The following is a 19,097-nucleotide window of genomic DNA, read 5'->3' on the forward strand; positions in this document are numbered from 1 at the left end:
AGCTCTGTGCTGCCACTGCTGCTAAGCAGGTTGATAGTTGTCTCTCTATTAGTGCTACAGGGATATGTTCTACAGAATGCTTTTAAAAAAAACCAAACAAACCAACAAACAACATACTCACACATGGAAAGCCTGATGGACTGAATCTCTGGGCTATTTAAGCAAACCAAAGCACAGTTTTTGTAAGGATACAAGAAATGATGAAGAGAAATGTAAGCAAAGTTATCTGGAAAGGCAGACAGCTGAACGAAGGAAATTAAAGGACTAAAGAAACAGTAAGAAGGGAGCAGTTGATGTAGCATTATCAAAAACAAAAAGGAAAAAAAGTGATAGAAATTCCTGCAGCCAAAACCCCATTTTATTGCCAGATCACATCTTTTTGGGGATTCCAAATCCTGATTTGATAATCTGATGAAGCAAGCCAGTTTCTCATGAACGAGCAGTATTGCAATAGCTAGGCTTCCTTGATGCTGCAATTTAAACTCATTCCAACTTCAAGAACGTGAATAAATAAATTAAAAAAACCCACACCAAACCAAAACCCAACTTCCAGCTTGACAAACCAGCCAAAATACACTGTACTTGTACCCTAATTTCTGTGTGGCAAAAAGCAGTCCTGTGATCCCTTTCATTGTTCTTTCAATAGAAATGCTTTCTGAAAACAGAATAATCTGGTCTATAGCCTCAGAAAGTCTGCTTAATATAACTTGTTAACAACATCATTGTCATCAGTGGCCATGTTCAAATCCTGGCAAAACACCACAACAAGTCAGAAGCCTGTAAAATCTCTAACAATATGCTTATTTCTTTAATGTCTACAGCACTTGTAGAACGTGGCTTTATTCTGGACTTTGCTGCTATTCACACTTAGAAGGGCAAGCAGAACAATGTCAATAGCTTGCTTTGGAGGAAAATATGAACACTTTTTTTTTTTTTTTTCTAATCAGGAAATATAAAGAACAAGTCAAGTATAATTACTTTTACAAATCCCAACCTTAAAATCTAGTTTAAGTAATAAGGTATTTGTCACTGTAATAATAGCCTGATGTACAGAAGCGCTGGGTATAGGTAATGTGATAAAAGCCTTTATCAGATCTCTCTCCCATGGAGCTCTACACCACATTTGATAACTGTGTATTTCATTAAGAATAATCCATTCTAGTGGGATATGAGAAAAAAGTGATGCAGATTTTTCTGAGCACATCCACATCACAGGAAAGCAGTAAATACATGCATTTAAAAGCATGTGTTGTACCTATGATGTGCAACATTAAGGTATTATACATATAAATTTTTTAGACTGGCATATTAAAAATAAAACTGTTTTAAAGGTGTACTTGTATTTAGCAAACATACTGGTCCAAATCCTCCACCACAGGATAACATCTCAGGGTTCTTCTTCAGATCAATGTGTTGCTGTGGTGTCTGACTCGTTGACAGCCTCCAAGGCTCTGACAAAACCTTTATTAGATATGAAAGAGATGTAAACAAGTATAACACACTGTTGAAGAACATGCAACTTACTCAAAAACTTGTCAAGAAAGCACTCAGTAAAGCAGTATTAAGGATAACTCCAGTTCCCATTTCAATGGATTGAACAATTAGAGGGTTAAAAGAAACAGCTAAACTTGTACTGATACCATTAACATATGAGGTCGTGATGTCAACTCCTCAAAGAGAATGTAAGTTCTTTCAATAGAAATGCTATTTCAAAACAGATGAACCTGCTCTATAGCCTGGTAAATTCTGCATAACAGGTCTTGTTCACAAGATCACTAATGTCCATATTCAAATCCTGGCAAGATACTACATCAAGTTAGAAGCTTGCAAAATCTCTAACAATGTATGTGTATCTTGAAAGTCTGCAGAAGCTGTTGAAAGTTGTTTTATTCTTGACTTAGCCACTACTCACATGTAGGAGGGCAAGCAGACAAATGTGAGTAGCTTAATTTGGCGGAAAGTTGGAATACATTTTTTATTAATCAGAAAACAGGAACAAGTATAATATAATTACATGTATAAAACCCAACCTTAAAATCTAGTTTAAGTAATAAAGCATTTCTCATGGTAATTAACAGGAACATTAATGTTGTGCATAAAAAAAAAATAAATTGCAATATACAGCTCCTTTAAATCACAGTAATTTAAAAGAAAGTGATTTTGTCATAGTTTCAGAACAACATTATTGAGAGAAAACACACAGCCTCTGTTATGTTGACTTGAATATATGTAAAAACCGCAAGCAACCAATATTTTTGTTTGGTAATACTGACTATATCTTTCTTGCAATCCTTAGTAACATGTATTATACTACAAAGCTCACAGAAAGCTTTACTATAGGTCTATTAATAAGTATATACACAAAGCAAAATGAAACTAACTTATGATCTACAAGCAGATGTTAAGTGATGCTAGCTAAACTCTTACCTTTTGTCTTAGGAAAACCAGAGTTCTATAAGTATGTAAGCAGATACCACAAAACACTACATAAACAGAGGATTATTTACCATAATTAATAGTTATCAATTAAAGTCACTTACTTCCTTAAGGAAAGGAGAATCTACAGCAAGGTACTTGGACACGACATAAAGGCAGAAGAGATGGCGGTCAATGCCAGCACCCGTCATGGCGAGACGATACAAGTGCTGATGTTTGGCAGCAGCAAGCCGAAAGAACTTAAGTGTATTTTCAGTCTAACAATGAAAACAAGATCAAGAAAAATCAGTTAAGTAAACTGGGTTGAGGATGGAGGTGCAGAAACTAAGTTACAGCAATGGCTCTCAAGCCTAGAGCACTTAAGGGTCAAGTACAAGACAATGCATGCAACTAACCCCAAATACTGGGCTCCTCTGGCTTTTCAACCTCATGTATTTGATTTCAAGTATCAGCAAGTGTCTCAACTATTACCTGCTGTAAACAGCGCATAATGAAAACAAAATTGTATTTGAAGTATGACCTAACCACAGAATCAAACGTGACTACAACTCAAGTTTACTACATTATTGTATATTTAGTTTCTAGAGACACAGGTCTTAAAAAGGTATAGAAAAGCAAATCTCATCATGATTTAAGAAAAGCTGGAACTGCAACAGCCATTTTAGAAGGCAAACTGACAACATGGAAAGTATTGGGGTCCATGAATGCTGGTCATTTTTTAAAAGCCTTATCTTAAGAGCTCAGGAACAGGTAATTCCAAAGTGTAGGAAGTCAAGGAAGTGGGGCAGAAGGCCTGCTTGGCTGAGCAGGGATCTTCCAGAACTTAGGTGGACAAGGAAAGAGTATGGACAAGAGAAGCAAGGACAGGTGACATGGGAGGACTACAGAGATGCTGTTTGCCACTGCAGGGAGTGAATTCATGTGGCCATAGCTCAATTAGAGTGAAAGCTGGGTGGGAGTAGGGAGTTGGACTCGATGGTCCTTATGGGTCCCTTCCAACTTGAGATATTCTATGATTCTATAAAATCTTAACAGAATGTTCATATGTGGAATGTAGCACACTGCGTATATAGCAACCTGCCACTTCTTATCTCCAGCATCACTGCATTTTACACTGCTTGTTTGGGATATGGTGAGCAGCCTATTTGCCTCCAGCATGAGAAACTAATTAATCAATTGTAGTAATGCCAAGCATGTCTACCATTGGCATTCAGGAGTACAGCTCTGTGGATAGTCCATGGAGGATACAAGTGCTTACGAAAAACTCTATGGAAAAGCTCAGAGAAAAGTGGAAGCAAGCAGTAAAGGCAGACAGCTCTTTTTAATATAACATATAAATGCATATAATATAATCTTCATAGCACCTAAAAACTAAAAATTGCATTATGATGGCAGGGTTTCTCTGGGTTCCTCTGCTCTTTGGTTGATCATTCCAGATGAAGGGCAGTAATGAATCCACAAGTTTGAAAAAGAATCATGTTTGTAGTAACCATTAAAAAAAAAAGAGCAGAATGAAATCTGTTTTATGTATGATCTTGCCATGTATGGGGCTACTTTATTCCTTTAATAAAAATGTTAACTGCAGAGATGTAATAGGACTATGTCAAAATGACTTTCTATACTCAGGGAGGTTGTACAGTAGCTGTGCCATAGTTATGTATGCCACGTTGCCATGTCTGGATTTCCAGACTTGTGCTGGTCTCAGCACAGCTCCCAGCACAGCATATTGAGAAATACGGAACTTCCAGAAAGAGGAGGGAGAAAAAAGTTTATCTCTTTCTCTGTGCATTTATTTTCTTGTGGTAACATTTATTCATAGAATTGTGGGGCTAGAAAGAACTTTCAACTGTTCACCTGCTTAGATTTCTCTGCTCAAAGATCTGATCAACTAAAACTCTTTCCTGAAGGAGCATTATGTAAATTACTTCTAAAGATTTTCAAAGTGATAACAACCTCCCCTAGTAACCTGTTTCAGGCTTCTCACTATTTCCCTCCTCATTCATTATCCTTACTAGCAGAAAAAGTTTCCCTAATGTGTTTCTTTCTGAAATTTAAGCCCATTACTTGGGACAGAGAACAGTTTGTTCCCATCATCTCTGCATCAGCCTTTTTATCTTCTTGAGCACAATGCATCTCCCTACCTCTTCCACAGTGCTCTCTCTTCTTTAGATGAGGCAAAAATAATTAAGTTCAAACTCTCCCCACAGATCCTCTTCAGATGTTTCTAATCGTTCTTCTTGCTCTCCTTTAGACTCTCTGCAATCCATCTGTACCTCAAGTGTGGTGTCCAAAACTGGACACATTACCCCAGCTAATGTGCTACTAGGGGAAAAAGTGCAGAGACAAAAGACTACTAAAAATAAAGAGCAAGACTAACTAACTAAAGTGAGGGCTTCATTTTTCCCAATGGCATAGCACTGAATGTGCTATGTCAGTGTTCAGTTACTGATTATTATCATCCTAGGTCTTTTTCATTAGAACTTCTACCCATGCAGCTGTTACTCAGGCCAGGATGCAATACCTTGAGGGCATTACTATTTAACAAAATCCTCCTTTTCAGGTCCAATTTTTATTGACTCTGAAGAACTGGAAATACTCTCCATCTTAGCAAAACCTGCAAATGTAATGATTTATTTCATTAACTGTACCTGTGAAAACTGGGATTAGCAGTGGATTAAAGAACAGACAATCCTCAAAACGACTGTCCTCCACCCTTCCATTTTGACAGCAAACATTTTAACCAGTACTGTCCAAGTTTTCCAAATCAAGAAGTTTCCCCCTAGACCATGCTTCCTTTGTTTGCTAATCAGAACATCAAAAGAAAGATTAAAAAGCCCACTGAAATCAACATGTAAGAGCAACTACTTATTTCCTGTGAATAATACTTGCTTCCCTATCAGAAAGGGAAGCCTAACTGGTATGAGATTCCCTGTTTTACAAATCTATGTTTGAGTTTTACAAGTGACAAATTTCACAAGTCATCTCAGTTTTCTGGAGTTCAGGACTGTAAGAAATTGCATATTTGGCTAAGTTACTGCTATTCTCTTTCAGTAGAGCCTTGAATTTCTGCCATATTGACAGAAAATGTGGACAATTACCTTATGCTGCACTTCCTTCCTAAAAAACAAAAGCATCACTCTAAGTGTTTAAAAACTATTTGAGAACTTATACAGATATCTGGTGATGTGCCTTATGGATTGTATAAGGCAACAACAGGGTGAACTTACACTTTCAGTTGGATCTTCCATGCTTCGAACAAAATTACATGACTCAACAGTACATGAACGAACAGTTTCGGTCCTGCCTTCTCTGAACAAGCGTGTCATAGAGGCTTCATATGTTAAAGAAAATTTTCCCATGTCCTTTAGAAGGGAAAAATGAGAACTTAAATGTTTAGCCAGACTTAATCCTTCTTTCTTAATCAACAGTTCAAGATAATCACACAGGATATGAATCACTCCACAAATTAAACTCATTGGTAGCCCACCATTAGCAGTCTTACGTAAAGATAATAAAGGCAAAAATAAGATTAGTAGCAGGATTTGATAAATGCTAATAGAACAACCAAACTAGCAAGGACTACTCTCTGCACTGTACATTCAGTTTTCTTCAGTTTGTAACAGAAGTTTATTTAAAGGCTATCAAAAACTTATTTGAAATTTCAGTGGCTTCCTAATTAACACAGCTGTGGTAAGTAATTGAGAAAACTAACATCCTTAAAAGTATTTTCAGTTAAAAGTTTAACAACATGGAGATGCACGTCAATGTGGGGATTTTCAAGAACGTGAGAACTGAAAACAATTTGCAAAATCCAGGCAGCTTGGCTTCCATATTTCCTGTAGATGTGCACAATGTTGCCAAATTATAGTTTATCTAACTTATGTTAGCAACTCTACTTGTCTAATATATACATCAGAACAGATCATGAAAGTCTGCTCAGTTTTAGATTAAGAGGATGGGTGTTCAAAATAAAAGGGGTGGGTGAATAATCAAGCTATTTGCCATGTCACTACTCTAACCAATGGTAAGAAAGGCTGTATGTGGTGATAGCAGCCAGGAAATCTGGATGCTTTGAAAAACCATTTGAAATTACTTCAAGGAGAAAAAAAAAAAAAAAAAAAAAGTAGAACAGTATTTCAACAGTGACAACTAGAAAGTAAAATGAAAAACATGCATGTTGCTACACTGGTGTTTTCTGAAAGCACATTATAGAGAAGGTGAACTAACAGAAAAAAATACAGGCTGTTAATGCTGTTAGGGAGTGTCCATGACTGCTGAATTAAAAGTGACTCCAAACTAAAAGAAGTTTAGATTATAAACACAGTTTAGATTATAAACACAGCTACTAGAATTTTCATATCTACTTCTTTCAAGTCCAAAATGCCTAGGAATAGATCAACTGAGCAGAAGAGAAAAAATTGTGTTAATACACCAACCTTTGGAAAATCAATTTACAGCTAGTAATCTGTTTAAGGTTTGTACCAATTTCCATTGAATGTCTTTAACAACCTCGCATAAGTAGTTATTTCTAAATTCTAAAGTATTTTACCCAGTTAACATATTCTCATCACAAACATGTTATACCCAATCTAATGAGATTCTATAAGCCCAAAAGTCTGTTTTCCTTACCCGATAGTGAGCAAGCTGCAGGGCAAGTTGCACGAAGGCATCAGGGCTGGTTTTTGCTTTCTTTATTAGACCCTTCCCAAAAGCATCGAAGAAAAATGAATGGAAGTCCACATCATCTGCCAGAGCTATGGCAGTGCTCAGAGACCTCTCAATAACTTCTTGACACTAAAACAAACAAACAAATAAATAAATATGTATCTATATGGACATATGTGCATATGCATGCATTCCATGGCATTTGAGAGAACTGTTGAAAAAGTGCAATTACTTTTAACTGATAAATAAGAAATGCTGCCTTTATGTATGCCAGGAACATCGTTATCTAAATAATCTCCTTTTGAAGAATGAGGAGAAGCTATTTTTGCCAGAAAGTTAACATTCAAAAGCTAATAAAAAATAAGCTTTAAGCCAATACACACCTGAAGTCCAAAAATTACACTTTAAAACACCAGCATTAAGACTGTTCAGGTCACTAGAACATAAATGAACAACCCACAGAAATAGAATGGCAATAGTTGCGTGGCGTCGAATCTGCCACACATGCTTAATTAAACATATCACCAACCATTACCTTTTTATTCAAAATTAAAATCCAAACTAGGCAGTTTGTCTTGAACTCAGGCAGAAAAATCAAACCTTATCAGACATGTCTACAGACTTCTGAACAAACAAGAGACTTAATCTCAAGGAACTATTACACCAGAGCATTTGCTGAGACAGCAGTAATGAAACCTCAGCAACTTAAAACTTCATTTTAATACAGTTACTGTTTAAAATAGGTGGCCACTTATTTTTGACATGTTGTCAATCAAGAAAGTTTCTAGTAACAAGTTGGCATTTCCTGGCCAGAATTTTTAAAAAGTGATGTTAAGAACCCCTGATACCTTTTTACGCAAGCTGAGTAATGCCCACACATGAAATACACATTTTACAGGACTCAAAGCAATTTAAAACTGATTTATAAGGTTGTCAGTATTGATCTGACTGCTCAGGAAAAGATAAGCTTCTTCCTCAAACCACTAGCTGTTCCTACTTACTTCTTCTGGAATTTCCCACTGTAGTTTGGTAGGAACAGGAATGTTTTGATTGGTATCTCCTCTGCAATGCCCATCTTCTGAGTAGCCCAGTTCAAGACACTCAGTTGCCATTGCATTCTGCAAAGAACAATACTTCTTCAGAATTGCAACATGTGGCATATTGCTGTGGAATTTCAGTGCAGTATCAATAGAACACATTTTCAGTACATAGTGAAATAAAATATACAACCCATTTCCAAATACTGAAAACAGTTTCAAGTGAAGCTCTCTATTTTACATCTTATTTTAAGGTATTTTTACATGTGTTCTGAGTGGGAAGAATACCAGATATGCACAAACACCTATTCAATTACACTGGTGCATTTTGTTAGATGCTACTGAATTAATCAAAATATTTCAATTGAAAACCCACCTCAAACTTACTAGTAGTAAAAAAGTGTCAGTCTTAAGAGTCTTAGATTTCCCAACCTTTGTTCAATTAAGATTCTAGGTAATTTCTGCAAGTTTGTTGTCTGCCTAAACTTGTTCATCAAGAAACAGTTTATTTCAGAGTAAGCACATATCCCTGCAAGAATTTAATAATTTTTAAGATTTGCATCCCACTCAAAATTGCAGTTTATTTTATATGTGCACTAGAGGTCTTGGGTAAGGAAGTACAGTGTTTCCAAGATGAACAATACAACTTGAACAACAGACAAAAAAGGCTCTGTCTTACACGATTTCAAACTTCATCTTCAATGTTAAAAAAAAAAAAAAAAAAAAAATTACAAACACAGAATTGTCAATAGATTAGGATCTGCTCAATATGGGAAGAAAAAGCTTAACAAAAATCTATTGCATGCTCTACATATATATTCCCAATCTCTTATTTTAATTTTCTCACTTCGTGGTCAGAACACGTCAACTATAAAATAAAGCCTAATCCATTCTCTTCTAAAAACAGACAATCTCTAAAGGGCTAACAAAACTTTTTAGGAAATGAAATTCTACTTTATTTATTAGCCACCTTAATTCTCAGCAGAAAATGAATCAACTAATAGTCAGTACAGAGATATGAACTAAAGCATACAACATCATTCATTTAAAAGAGAACAAAGTAACTCTTCCATCCAGCTAGTCTAAACTGCACTGTCAAGTCAACCTCAAACCAGTCTGACCACCTTTGTGCCCTGGTTCGAGACTTTTTTGTTCTTACACAGATGGAAAAGCTTATGTAACAAAATAAGGAAATTACTTGGGGCACCAGTCCGACCTGAGGCCCATTTGCACCAATACATAATGAAATCAGAGTTAGCTAATGTTTACAAAATAGTTTTGAGCCATTGAGTCATATAAGCATTTATGGATTTAAGCTTCAAAAAGAAAAAATCAAATAGGATTCCAAGTAATAAACTAAGCTCATGATGGACAAACTGCATTTATTCCATTCACTGCAAATAAATACAAGAGATAATTTAAACAGTGTATCGATCTGCAGTTCATCAAAGATTGGGTTAGAGGAAAAGTTAAACTCTTCAACACTTATTTAAATTTTGGAAGTAAGTGTGGGTTTTTTATAGTACAAGAAAGCTTAAGTGCTTCAGGATCACATACACAGGCAAAATACAATGCCCTATCAAAGAGGCAACAATCTATTGATTCAGAATATTATAAACAAGTTAGATAAGGAGCTGTATCACTTTTCTATGAGCACATCTATGCTCATTAAAATGCAATAAAGACCTTTAATTTAAAGGACAGCAACCCTTTTCTTTTAAAAAGGGTTTTTCTTAAAATATTCTACAGTCCCTGTAGACACAGGCCATAATCACTCATCAGCAACGTGAATCCAAGGGATTGAAAGTAACTGCTGATCTTCAGGACTGTTCCACAGACATTATCACTTTATCTTCTGCATTAACATTTTTAAACACTTACCTCCCACAGGTGTCCAACAATAGGAGCATCTGCCCAAGAGTGCTCTGCGTTCAGACCTATTCTGCCATTTTTGAATACTATAAGAGTGAACGTTTTATCAAACCACCTACAAAAGAAATTGAGATTTCCATATGGTTTTGTACATTTCAAAAGCATTTTTATACTGTAACTTCATCTCTCTCAAAAATTGTTATTCCAATGCACTAGTTATTAGCTTTAAAAAAACAAAACAGTTTAGTTAAATAAATAGACATAAATTTGAACCTCATGAAATTCAACAAGGTCAAGTGCAAAGTCCTGCACCTGGGTCAGAACAAGCCCCAGTATCAATAGACTAGGGGATGAATGGATTGAGCAGCTCTGCACAGGACTTGGGGTACTGGTGGATGAAAAATTAGACATGAACTGGCAATGTGTGCTTGCAGCCCAGAAATCCAATCACATCTTGGGCTGTGTGGACAGCAGCGTGGGCAGCAGGTCAAGAGGAGGCAATTCTCCCCCTCTACTCTGCTCTTATGAGACCCCACCTGGAGTGCGGAATCCAGCTCTGGGCTCCCCAGTACAAGACAGACATTGACAAGTGGGTCCAGAGGAGGGCCATGGAAATGATCAGAGCACTGAAGCACCTCTCCCATGAAGAAAAGCTGAGAGTTGAAAGCTGAGAGTTGGGGGTGTTCAGCCTGGAGAAGAGAAGGCTCTGGGACACCTTTCAGTCTTTCAATACATGAAGAGGGCTTCTAAGAGAGACTGAGAAAGACTTTTTACCAGCCCACAGCGACAGGACAGGGGCAATGGTTATAAACTGCAAGAGGGCAGATTTAGGTTGGACATAAAGGAGAAATTTTTTTACGGTGAGGATGGCGAGACATTGGAACAAGTTTCCCAGAGAAGCTATGGATACTCCATCATTGGAAGTGTTCAAGGTCAGGCTGGACAGGGCTTAGAGCAATCTGATCTAGTGAAAGATGGCCCTGCTCATAGCAAATTGGGGTGGATTTTTGAAGATCCCTTCCAACCCAAACCATTCTGTGATTCTACAAAATTTATCAGCTTGTAAGTCACCAGTTCATATGTCTTAGCTACATGAATTAGTGAAATTCTAAAAAAGAGCTGGCATTTTCCACAAAGTCAACACCGTACCTGTCATAACATCTACCATGTATTAAGGATTTTGCATATGCATCCAGTGACCTCACTGGATCTTCTTCCCTGTATCCTTGCTCGATGTCATCCAACGTCACAAAAAATGCTGCTTTTTCAATAGCATCCAAGGACTGTTTGTTCTTTCCACGGATAAAATAAGTCTGTCGAGCTTTAGCCCATGGTACTCTGCAAAAACAATTTTTTATAGCCAGATTATATTTCAATTTGTCGATGTTTTATCACCCTTAAGATAACTATGAGACATTCCTCCTACTTTTATCAAATTTGAAGCAGCCACTTTCATTGCATTTAAACTATACCAGCAGTGAAAAGTTCTGTACATGTACAGAAATACAAAATACATGTACAATGTAATCCTAAGAACCAATTCAACATATCATCACATATGTGTGAAGTTCAATCCTCAGAAATTCAACATTTCTGTGGCATGCAATATGTATAGCATAGTTAATCTATGTTTATAACTGAAGAAAATATTATATGGAAGAAGAAAATAGTATTAATAATGAAAACAATCAACAGATATTCATATCCATTGTTGTAACACCTAAATCTAAGAGTCTGGACAATTGTCAATAAAAACTTCCATTGTAAATGCCTGAAACAGATCTGAAGATAAAGAAGAACTGAACAATCTGTATGGCTGTGCCTTGTTCATTTATAAATCTACGTAGTTTTCCCGATGAAAAAAATGTTTCAGTTTGTTTTAAAGCAGAAAGTGAGAAAAAGGAAGGACTCCTAGTAAGAAAGTATATAAAAATCCACAGCTTTTTCCAGAAACAAGTAGACAGACTGAATTAAGTTTGCCACAATTTAACTGAATTCAATAACCTCCTACCTAGAACCAACTGAGTACATACTGCTTTATTTGGTAGGTGCAAGTCATGAATATGGAGTGACAGTTACTGAAATCACATTCTCAATCTTAATTTTTAAGATATTCTTTAAAATGCCAGTGAACCCCAGTGTAGGCACAAAACTCAAGTAGTTCAATACGTGTAATATGGTAAAGCTTCCGATTACCACTCTTAGGATAGTCACAATTAAACCAAACTTCATCAGCTCAGCATAGTATAGATTTTTTTTTTTTATATATATACATATATATATTTATATAAATAAAATATATATGTATGTATATAATCTGCACACAGGGTTGCCACTGCAAAACTACTTTTAACTCCTTGTAGTTCTAAAAGACTGAAGAGCTGGTACATGTTAACAATATACAAAATTAGCAATCAAGGTATAATCAACTAACGGCCGACTATTTTAAAATTCTAAAGCCAATATTCAATTGGTATGTTATGCAACTATTTCTAAATATTAAAATTAATTTAAAAAATAATCACCACCATACCTATCTCCTGCAGTAAGAGCTGCTAGTTTCTCTTCACCAGCCTGAGGCTCTGAATCATCATCAAGAATTCTTTGCATCTGCTGTTCAATTTCTCGGGGTTTCAACAGTCTACCATCATGGTACAGCCACACTTTGAAGTAACGGCCCTTATGATACACAACAATGTGTTTGCTGTCTTTCACATGCTGGAGAGTATCTAGAATCACAATCACTTATGTGAAAACATAGCTGAAATATCCAAATAATAATGCACTAAAAATCAAATGCCTACTGCGTGCACTACCAGTTCATCACAGCTTATTTAGTTTAATAAAGTAATAAATAGTGGGGAATAAATCACTCCCCTGTTACTTCAGCACAAAGACTCCTGCAGGAAACAGTCAAATACCCAGATGTGATCCTCTGGGTATCTGACTGGTGCATACATAGCACCATCAGTTTCCACACTGGAGGCAAATATTAAGCAAGTCAATCTGTATTTACATATCTGAAAAGTAAGCACTAGTAATGTAGTCTGATTAAGCAGGCAGCAAAAGAAGACACTGAGAGGAAAGGTACTTTGAAGTCATCTGCATTCAAGTACTAGACAACTCATGGTACAATCTGTGGGGAGCCTTAAGAGAGCCCAAATTTAGTACCACAAACTTTTGTTTACATTTATCCTGGCAGATGCAGAGTGATTATTCCATCTATGGCCAAAAGCACAAACTGCAGCCACAGATTTTTTCCTCACTTTATTATTTACATGGCTTAATTGGGATAAGCCTGAAATTAGATGAAGGTTGGTGAAAACTGTTAAGTTAATTCCTTCACTACCCCAAAGAACTGTTATACTCCTATGGATCTGAAAATACCCATTACTGAGATGGTGAAGAAAGATGATGTCAAAAATAAGGGCTAAGCCTAAAAGTCATGATTCCAAGAGATCTGAGAAACGTTGTACCAGGAAAGAGTTCTGTACTTTGGGTGTTCTCAACTATCCAAAAAGCTCTGGTAGGTATGCTCCATCTACTGATCAGAAGCAGTTTTATGCTAGTTAATGCCTTTGGCTGCCTACTTTGCATTTCTGACAAAGATAAGATGCCTGTGAGAAATGTGCTCAGATGGGAAGAAGCATCATTCCCATTGTCAAGTACACGGACACAACGGGTTGTGAACAGAGGAGAAACCCCACAGAGGGGAAAAGCAGCAGCAAACCAATCAGCTAGTGAGGTAACTTTCTATAATCCCAACCTGAGTCAGGAAACTCCAAATACTTGTCTCGTGTACATGAAGCGTCCGTACAAAAAAGACAACCTTTTCAGTGTAAAAAGCAGAAGTTAAGTCATTAGCCAACAACTGGCTTCACAACAGTTGGTAAGCGCTGGCAATTACCTTTCAGACACCTTACTTATGGGCCTAAATACAGATTTATGCACCTGGAGAGAGATTTTTTGCAATACAAAAAAAGTCTTTCCTTTTTCTTGCCAGTCCAAGAAGTCATTCATGTACATCTGAAGATGCATGTAACATGATGCATAGGTTTCCTATAAAAAAAATGGGAACAGAAAGACATAAAGGCCCTTTCCTGCTTAAAAGAAGTGGTTCACTCCATAGTGTGTTTCGTTAAAAGACACGAAGATTAAACAACTGCTCAAGCAACAAAATACAATGTTCATTAAGATTCTACCACCAATTAACATGAAGATATGCCACAGAATTTTTTTTTTTTTTTAAATACGCTGCTCTTTAGGAACTGTAACATACTTAAAATAGTGTTATAACTGAAATCAGGGGCAAGAAATCAAGCTACTCATGAGAATCTGGAAAAAATGTCTTCATAATTCACTTATCCACATACAGAATGACAAAAGTTGTTTTTCCTTTAAAAAAATAGAAACAATGAAAAACTGAAAAATTAACAGAGGAAATGTGAAGTGCTTAGGAAGAAAATGAGGTCATTTTATGATGCTGACTGTACTTTAATCTGAAAGACTTTAAGCAGGAGAAACTGAGGAGAACCATTATGATACACAGGATGTATTTTAATCAGGTGTTACAGTTAGAATGGGCCACTTCTACACTTTTGTGCAAAACTCATTTCAGACTAAGAGAACTCCAAATCCAAAGCTAAATGCAAACAGTTCATACCTTTTATTTTATTAAGGACAGAGAAGGGGCAAGGGTAGCACTTTCAGTACATGAAGTATTTTAAATAACAATAGCTCATATACTACCATTGTCTATCAGAGATTTTAAAACTTGCTAGTCTACTTAAGCTGCTAGTTCATGATCAGGGAGTAATCACATTAGGGATATGTTTTTTCTCAATTTTGCAGATAAAGGAAGCTGAGACATAGCTGGGAAATAATTCCTCAGTAATCTAGCAAAGGCCAGCAGCAAAATTGAGAGTAAAATCTTCATCTGACACATCCACCATCCAAGGCCACTTCCCCCCTTGTACAACTTCACACAGTACAGCAAGTGTCAGACCTCCAGCAAGAAAGAATGGACACATCCCTGGGTCTGTTTAGAAACTCTTTATGCTTTTTATTCTGTAGTTCAGTGGGACTAACATGCTCAAAGGCAACTTGAAACATAAGAGCTAGAGATCTCAAAGAAAGAAAAAAAAAAATCCACCACCGCCAACAACAAAAAAAATCTATCCTATCTTCAACTGACAGCCCATACATATATTCCCAATGGAAGTGACTAACCAATAACCCCTTGCCTTCCAAATTGTGCCTGTCCTCTGCACTGATCATGACTGTCAGGATAACGCTGCCAAATCATGTATTTCATTCTGATGCTGCCACAATAATGCAGTGTTGGAAAAATATGTGAACTCAATTCTAAAAGGCTCTTCAGCATGTAACCAGATTAAAGAAATGTAGATATAGCTTAAGCTCTTGTAGAAAGCACAAAAGCAGCAGAAGTCTCCACTCAAATCTGCTGTGGAGTTATTAGTTTGCTTCTCAAAGAACAAGAAAATGGATGGTAACATTTTCTTCCACCTGTTCACTACAAATGTTAGTATTTCTAGATGCAATCTGCCTCCTTTTACAGTGACAAAGCTCAGAGAAAGAAAAAAAACAAAAACCAAAAAACTAAACCACAACAAAAAAGCCACTTTAATAGTAAGATCATAAAAACCAGCTTGAGCCTGGAAAATTTAGGATAAGCTGATGGAGATCTTTGGAGGCCACCTTAGGGAGAAACCCATGATGAACCTTTAGGGATACATTACCTTTATAAAAATAACAACATATGGAGAAGAATTAGTCTCAAGATCTTGGATTATGTATTGACCATCAAAAAAATGATACTTTTATGTTGAGATACAACAAAAAACAATTTATCGAAGGTTTGCCATTGAAGGTTTGTCACTGACTAAAGTGAAATGCTTTTCTGTCTATAGACAGTGCTAATGAACACATGCAATGACAGCATATGTACACCTACAGTGAGAAACTGTCACTTATAGTCACAATTTTTTTTTTTTTTGACTGAGCCAACATGATTGTTTGTGATCATGTAAACATATCCTTAGTCTCCCACAATAAGTAGGAACAGACTCAGGAGGAAATGAGCCTGTTTTAAGGCAAGAGGTACACCCCTCTGTTCAACATTAAAATGTGAAAACTTAGTTACTCATAGCTTAGGATAATCAGACCATTGCTGGGAGTTAGGGCAGAGTATATTTTTCTTAAAGTGCTACAGAGAAAGTTTTGGATATAATCCTTATTACAGGTGATTTCACTTAGCTCAATATGAACAGTGCATACAAAAGGTCAAGGTAACAGTGGCACTGAAAACCTTGATAGGACCAACAGTGTACTTGCCTCTAAACCAGGTAAACAACTAGTGCTGAACATATGTTCATACTGAGAAGAGCACATTAGGATGCTGTTGTGAATCATAAAATAAAAGGAAAAAGAAGTCAAGCAAAAAAAAAAAATTAAATTAAATGGTTGAAATAAGAGAACACAATTTTACAAAGATAAAAATATGGATATCAAAGGATCCTGGAAGATCAGAATGGAGAAAAGTAAAGGTTATTTATAAATTAAAAACACAGGGCAGATAATGGTTTCTTGAAGTTAGTTTTTAATTTAAGTGAAGGAAGAAACAAAAAACCCTGAAAAAGTTTCAAAATCGCCCTAAAAGGAAAAACATCTACATGCTCTATAGCAATTCATTACTTTTTTGAGTATTGGAACACAGTATTGATGTGTCCTTATGTCTGTCAGATCCCTATCTAGAAAAATAGGATTTTAGCAGAAAATACTCCAAAACCTGAATTCCATTAAGATGTTTCTTATCCTTGGCTGGCCCTTCTTACCTGATTCCTCTCCTGGGATACGGGAGGTGTTAAACATCCGTTCCCACTGAGCTGAGCAGAGTGGAACAGTAGATCCCATTAGAAGAATCTGTGCAACAAATGTATATTAAAATGTGATTTTGCATATACAATTAGCAAATTAAAAAGGAAAGAAAAAACAACAGGATCTGGTTAAGAGACAGGCTGGAAACAAGTAAGATTTATAATATATCAACTCAGTTTCCCCCCAATTCCCCATTCGTTGTCTTTCCTTGTGGAAGATTCCACTGACATTCTGGTCGCTGTATTTTTTTTCCCTCCTACCAAAAGCTCACCCTTCGGGAGGGAAAACCGAAGCTAGTCTGCATCTGAACTACAAAGAGCTCTCAGTGGCCAGTCCAGATACAAAACTTAAACATGCAGCATGCATTACCCCTTAATTTATTATTTTAAAGTTATTCCTGACAGTGTAGGAACAAAAGTTCACATTTCTCAGATCTGCAGTTACATACAACTAATCACATCCCTGCCATGACCTTCAACAGAACTACTTAAATGTTTCCACAATATTTGTTCTCTACAATACACAGCCACTGCACAGAACAGAAATTCAAAATCACCTTGCCTCTCCTTGCTACCTAGGAATCTGTGCAACACAGGATTTTATCATCATCAATACTCAGGCTGCCACTGGCCTACTCTTGGCCTCAAGGTCCCAACCACACCACATGATACCACAGACTTTTCAGACTTCTGTGGCTCAAGATTACCATTACATGCTTAGCACTTACCAATAACATGTTATATAGAATCCTTAACATATGCAAGTACAAACCGCTATTTGTCTTTTGGGCAAATACGTACATTAATTTCAAATACTGCAATTAGTTAGCATGACAGAATTCTGTATTTTTGATAGTTGGTAGTTTCTACCCATGTGCAATTCAACTGATAACTAAGATGCTTGGAACCACAAATTTAGTTACATCTTATATGTAGTTCTGACAATAAGACATTCCTCTCCTCTCTCATACTGAAAACTGATAAACTTCTTACAGACTGTGCTGTAAAAAGATTAAAAGCCATTTAAACTGGTATACATACTGGCTTGATTTCTTGTCTGTCCAGTTTTTTCCGATAAAGCAGGATGGCATGGATAATATTACCAGCTCTAGCTGCCTGCAGGGTTGTGGGAGATAAATAAAGGAAGTCCTGTAAAGTACATAAGAATTGTAAGTTAATGATTACCAGACTACATTTAAAAAAAAAAAAGTACTGATTGTACTTCTCATCGACATTCTTAAAGTTTATTCTGGTCAATATAAAAAGGCTTTAAAACATATGAAGTGCATTAGTGCAGTGAGTTGATGACTTGTAGCTTAAATTTCTTCAACAGTTGCAATCTCCTCAAACAGTATCAATCCTAAAACAGACATGATAACTGTTAATCATGGCAGTAGAAAAGATAATGGTACTTAAAACTTGAATCCAAGATTACCATATTTCCTCTTTTTGCTTTGAATTTTAGGGTCTTTTACAATTTTACTTCCGGTACAGACATTGCGAATATGAGCATGCACATTGTTTGTTGAGTTGTGTTACCCGTGAAGCTCTACAAAGAACTTTTGAAAGATTGCTTGCTGCACTAAGCACAAAACTGTGTTCAGTCATTACAGCATGAGTTTGCCTAAGTGGCAGATGCGTTAAGTTTGTTATTAAGACAGCACTGTACTTAAAGACATTGGCTGCAGGTTATACTAGAGGAAAGAAAAACAAAGGTCACATACACAGTAGCAATTGATATCTAAACAGAAAGATATCACAAAATAAGATACTTGGCAGAGATTTTACAGTGCTGCTTTGACACATAACCCATTTAGAGTATTTACCTACCATTGCAAAATAGTTACTATTAACCATAATGGGTCCACGTCCTCTAAGGTAGATATATTCTTCCCACCAATCACTAACCTGTAGCAGGAAGGAAAACAAAACCAGTAAAATATCATCTTTTCCACAGTTTGTGTCTTCTGTGTTAGTAACTACACACCATAACATTCCATACAGCTGCAAGAAGGAAACTGCTAGCTTGCTCTGCTACTTAAAAAAAAAACAAACAAAAAAACCCCTAATTTGTGTTAAATTTTAGGGAAAATAGCAACAGAGAATGAAATTAAACGCAGCTACAGCTCTCTGAGAAGCTTCTGAAGAAGTCATCATCTTTAGATAATCATAGAATCATAGAATAGATTGG

At 36.3% G+C, this 19,097-nt stretch overlaps 1 protein-coding gene across 1 annotated transcript in view; it reads right to left on the minus strand.

Moving 5' to 3' along the window:
* LOC104528077 (carnitine O-palmitoyltransferase 1, liver isoform) overlaps positions 1 to 18,814 on the minus strand; it is a gene marked incomplete at its 5' end in the record, with an annotated part of 24,622 nt that extends 5,808 nt beyond the window's left edge. Inside the window, 11 exons of the mRNA XM_010171984.2 lie at positions 1,357 to 1,461; positions 2,541 to 2,693; positions 5,664 to 5,798; positions 7,066 to 7,230; positions 8,103 to 8,219; positions 10,020 to 10,125; positions 11,160 to 11,348; positions 12,544 to 12,739; positions 16,865 to 16,952; positions 17,948 to 18,055; positions 18,737 to 18,814. Coding sequence (XP_010170286.1) covers positions 1,357 to 1,461; positions 2,541 to 2,693; positions 5,664 to 5,798; positions 7,066 to 7,230; positions 8,103 to 8,219; positions 10,020 to 10,125; positions 11,160 to 11,348; positions 12,544 to 12,739; positions 16,865 to 16,952; positions 17,948 to 18,055; positions 18,737 to 18,814 — 1,440 coding nt within the window. The remainder of the gene's footprint in view (positions 1 to 1,356; positions 1,462 to 2,540; positions 2,694 to 5,663; positions 5,799 to 7,065; positions 7,231 to 8,102; positions 8,220 to 10,019; positions 10,126 to 11,159; positions 11,349 to 12,543; positions 12,740 to 16,864; positions 16,953 to 17,947; positions 18,056 to 18,736) is intronic.
* Between the last annotated feature and the right edge of the window lie 283 nt (positions 18,815 to 19,097).

This window comes from Antrostomus carolinensis, unplaced genomic scaffold (genome assembly GCF_000700745.2).
Source record: "Antrostomus carolinensis isolate BGI_N321 unplaced genomic scaffold, ASM70074v2 scaffold777, whole genome shotgun sequence".
Lineage (NCBI taxonomy): Eukaryota > Metazoa > Chordata > Aves > Caprimulgiformes > Caprimulgidae > Antrostomus > Antrostomus carolinensis.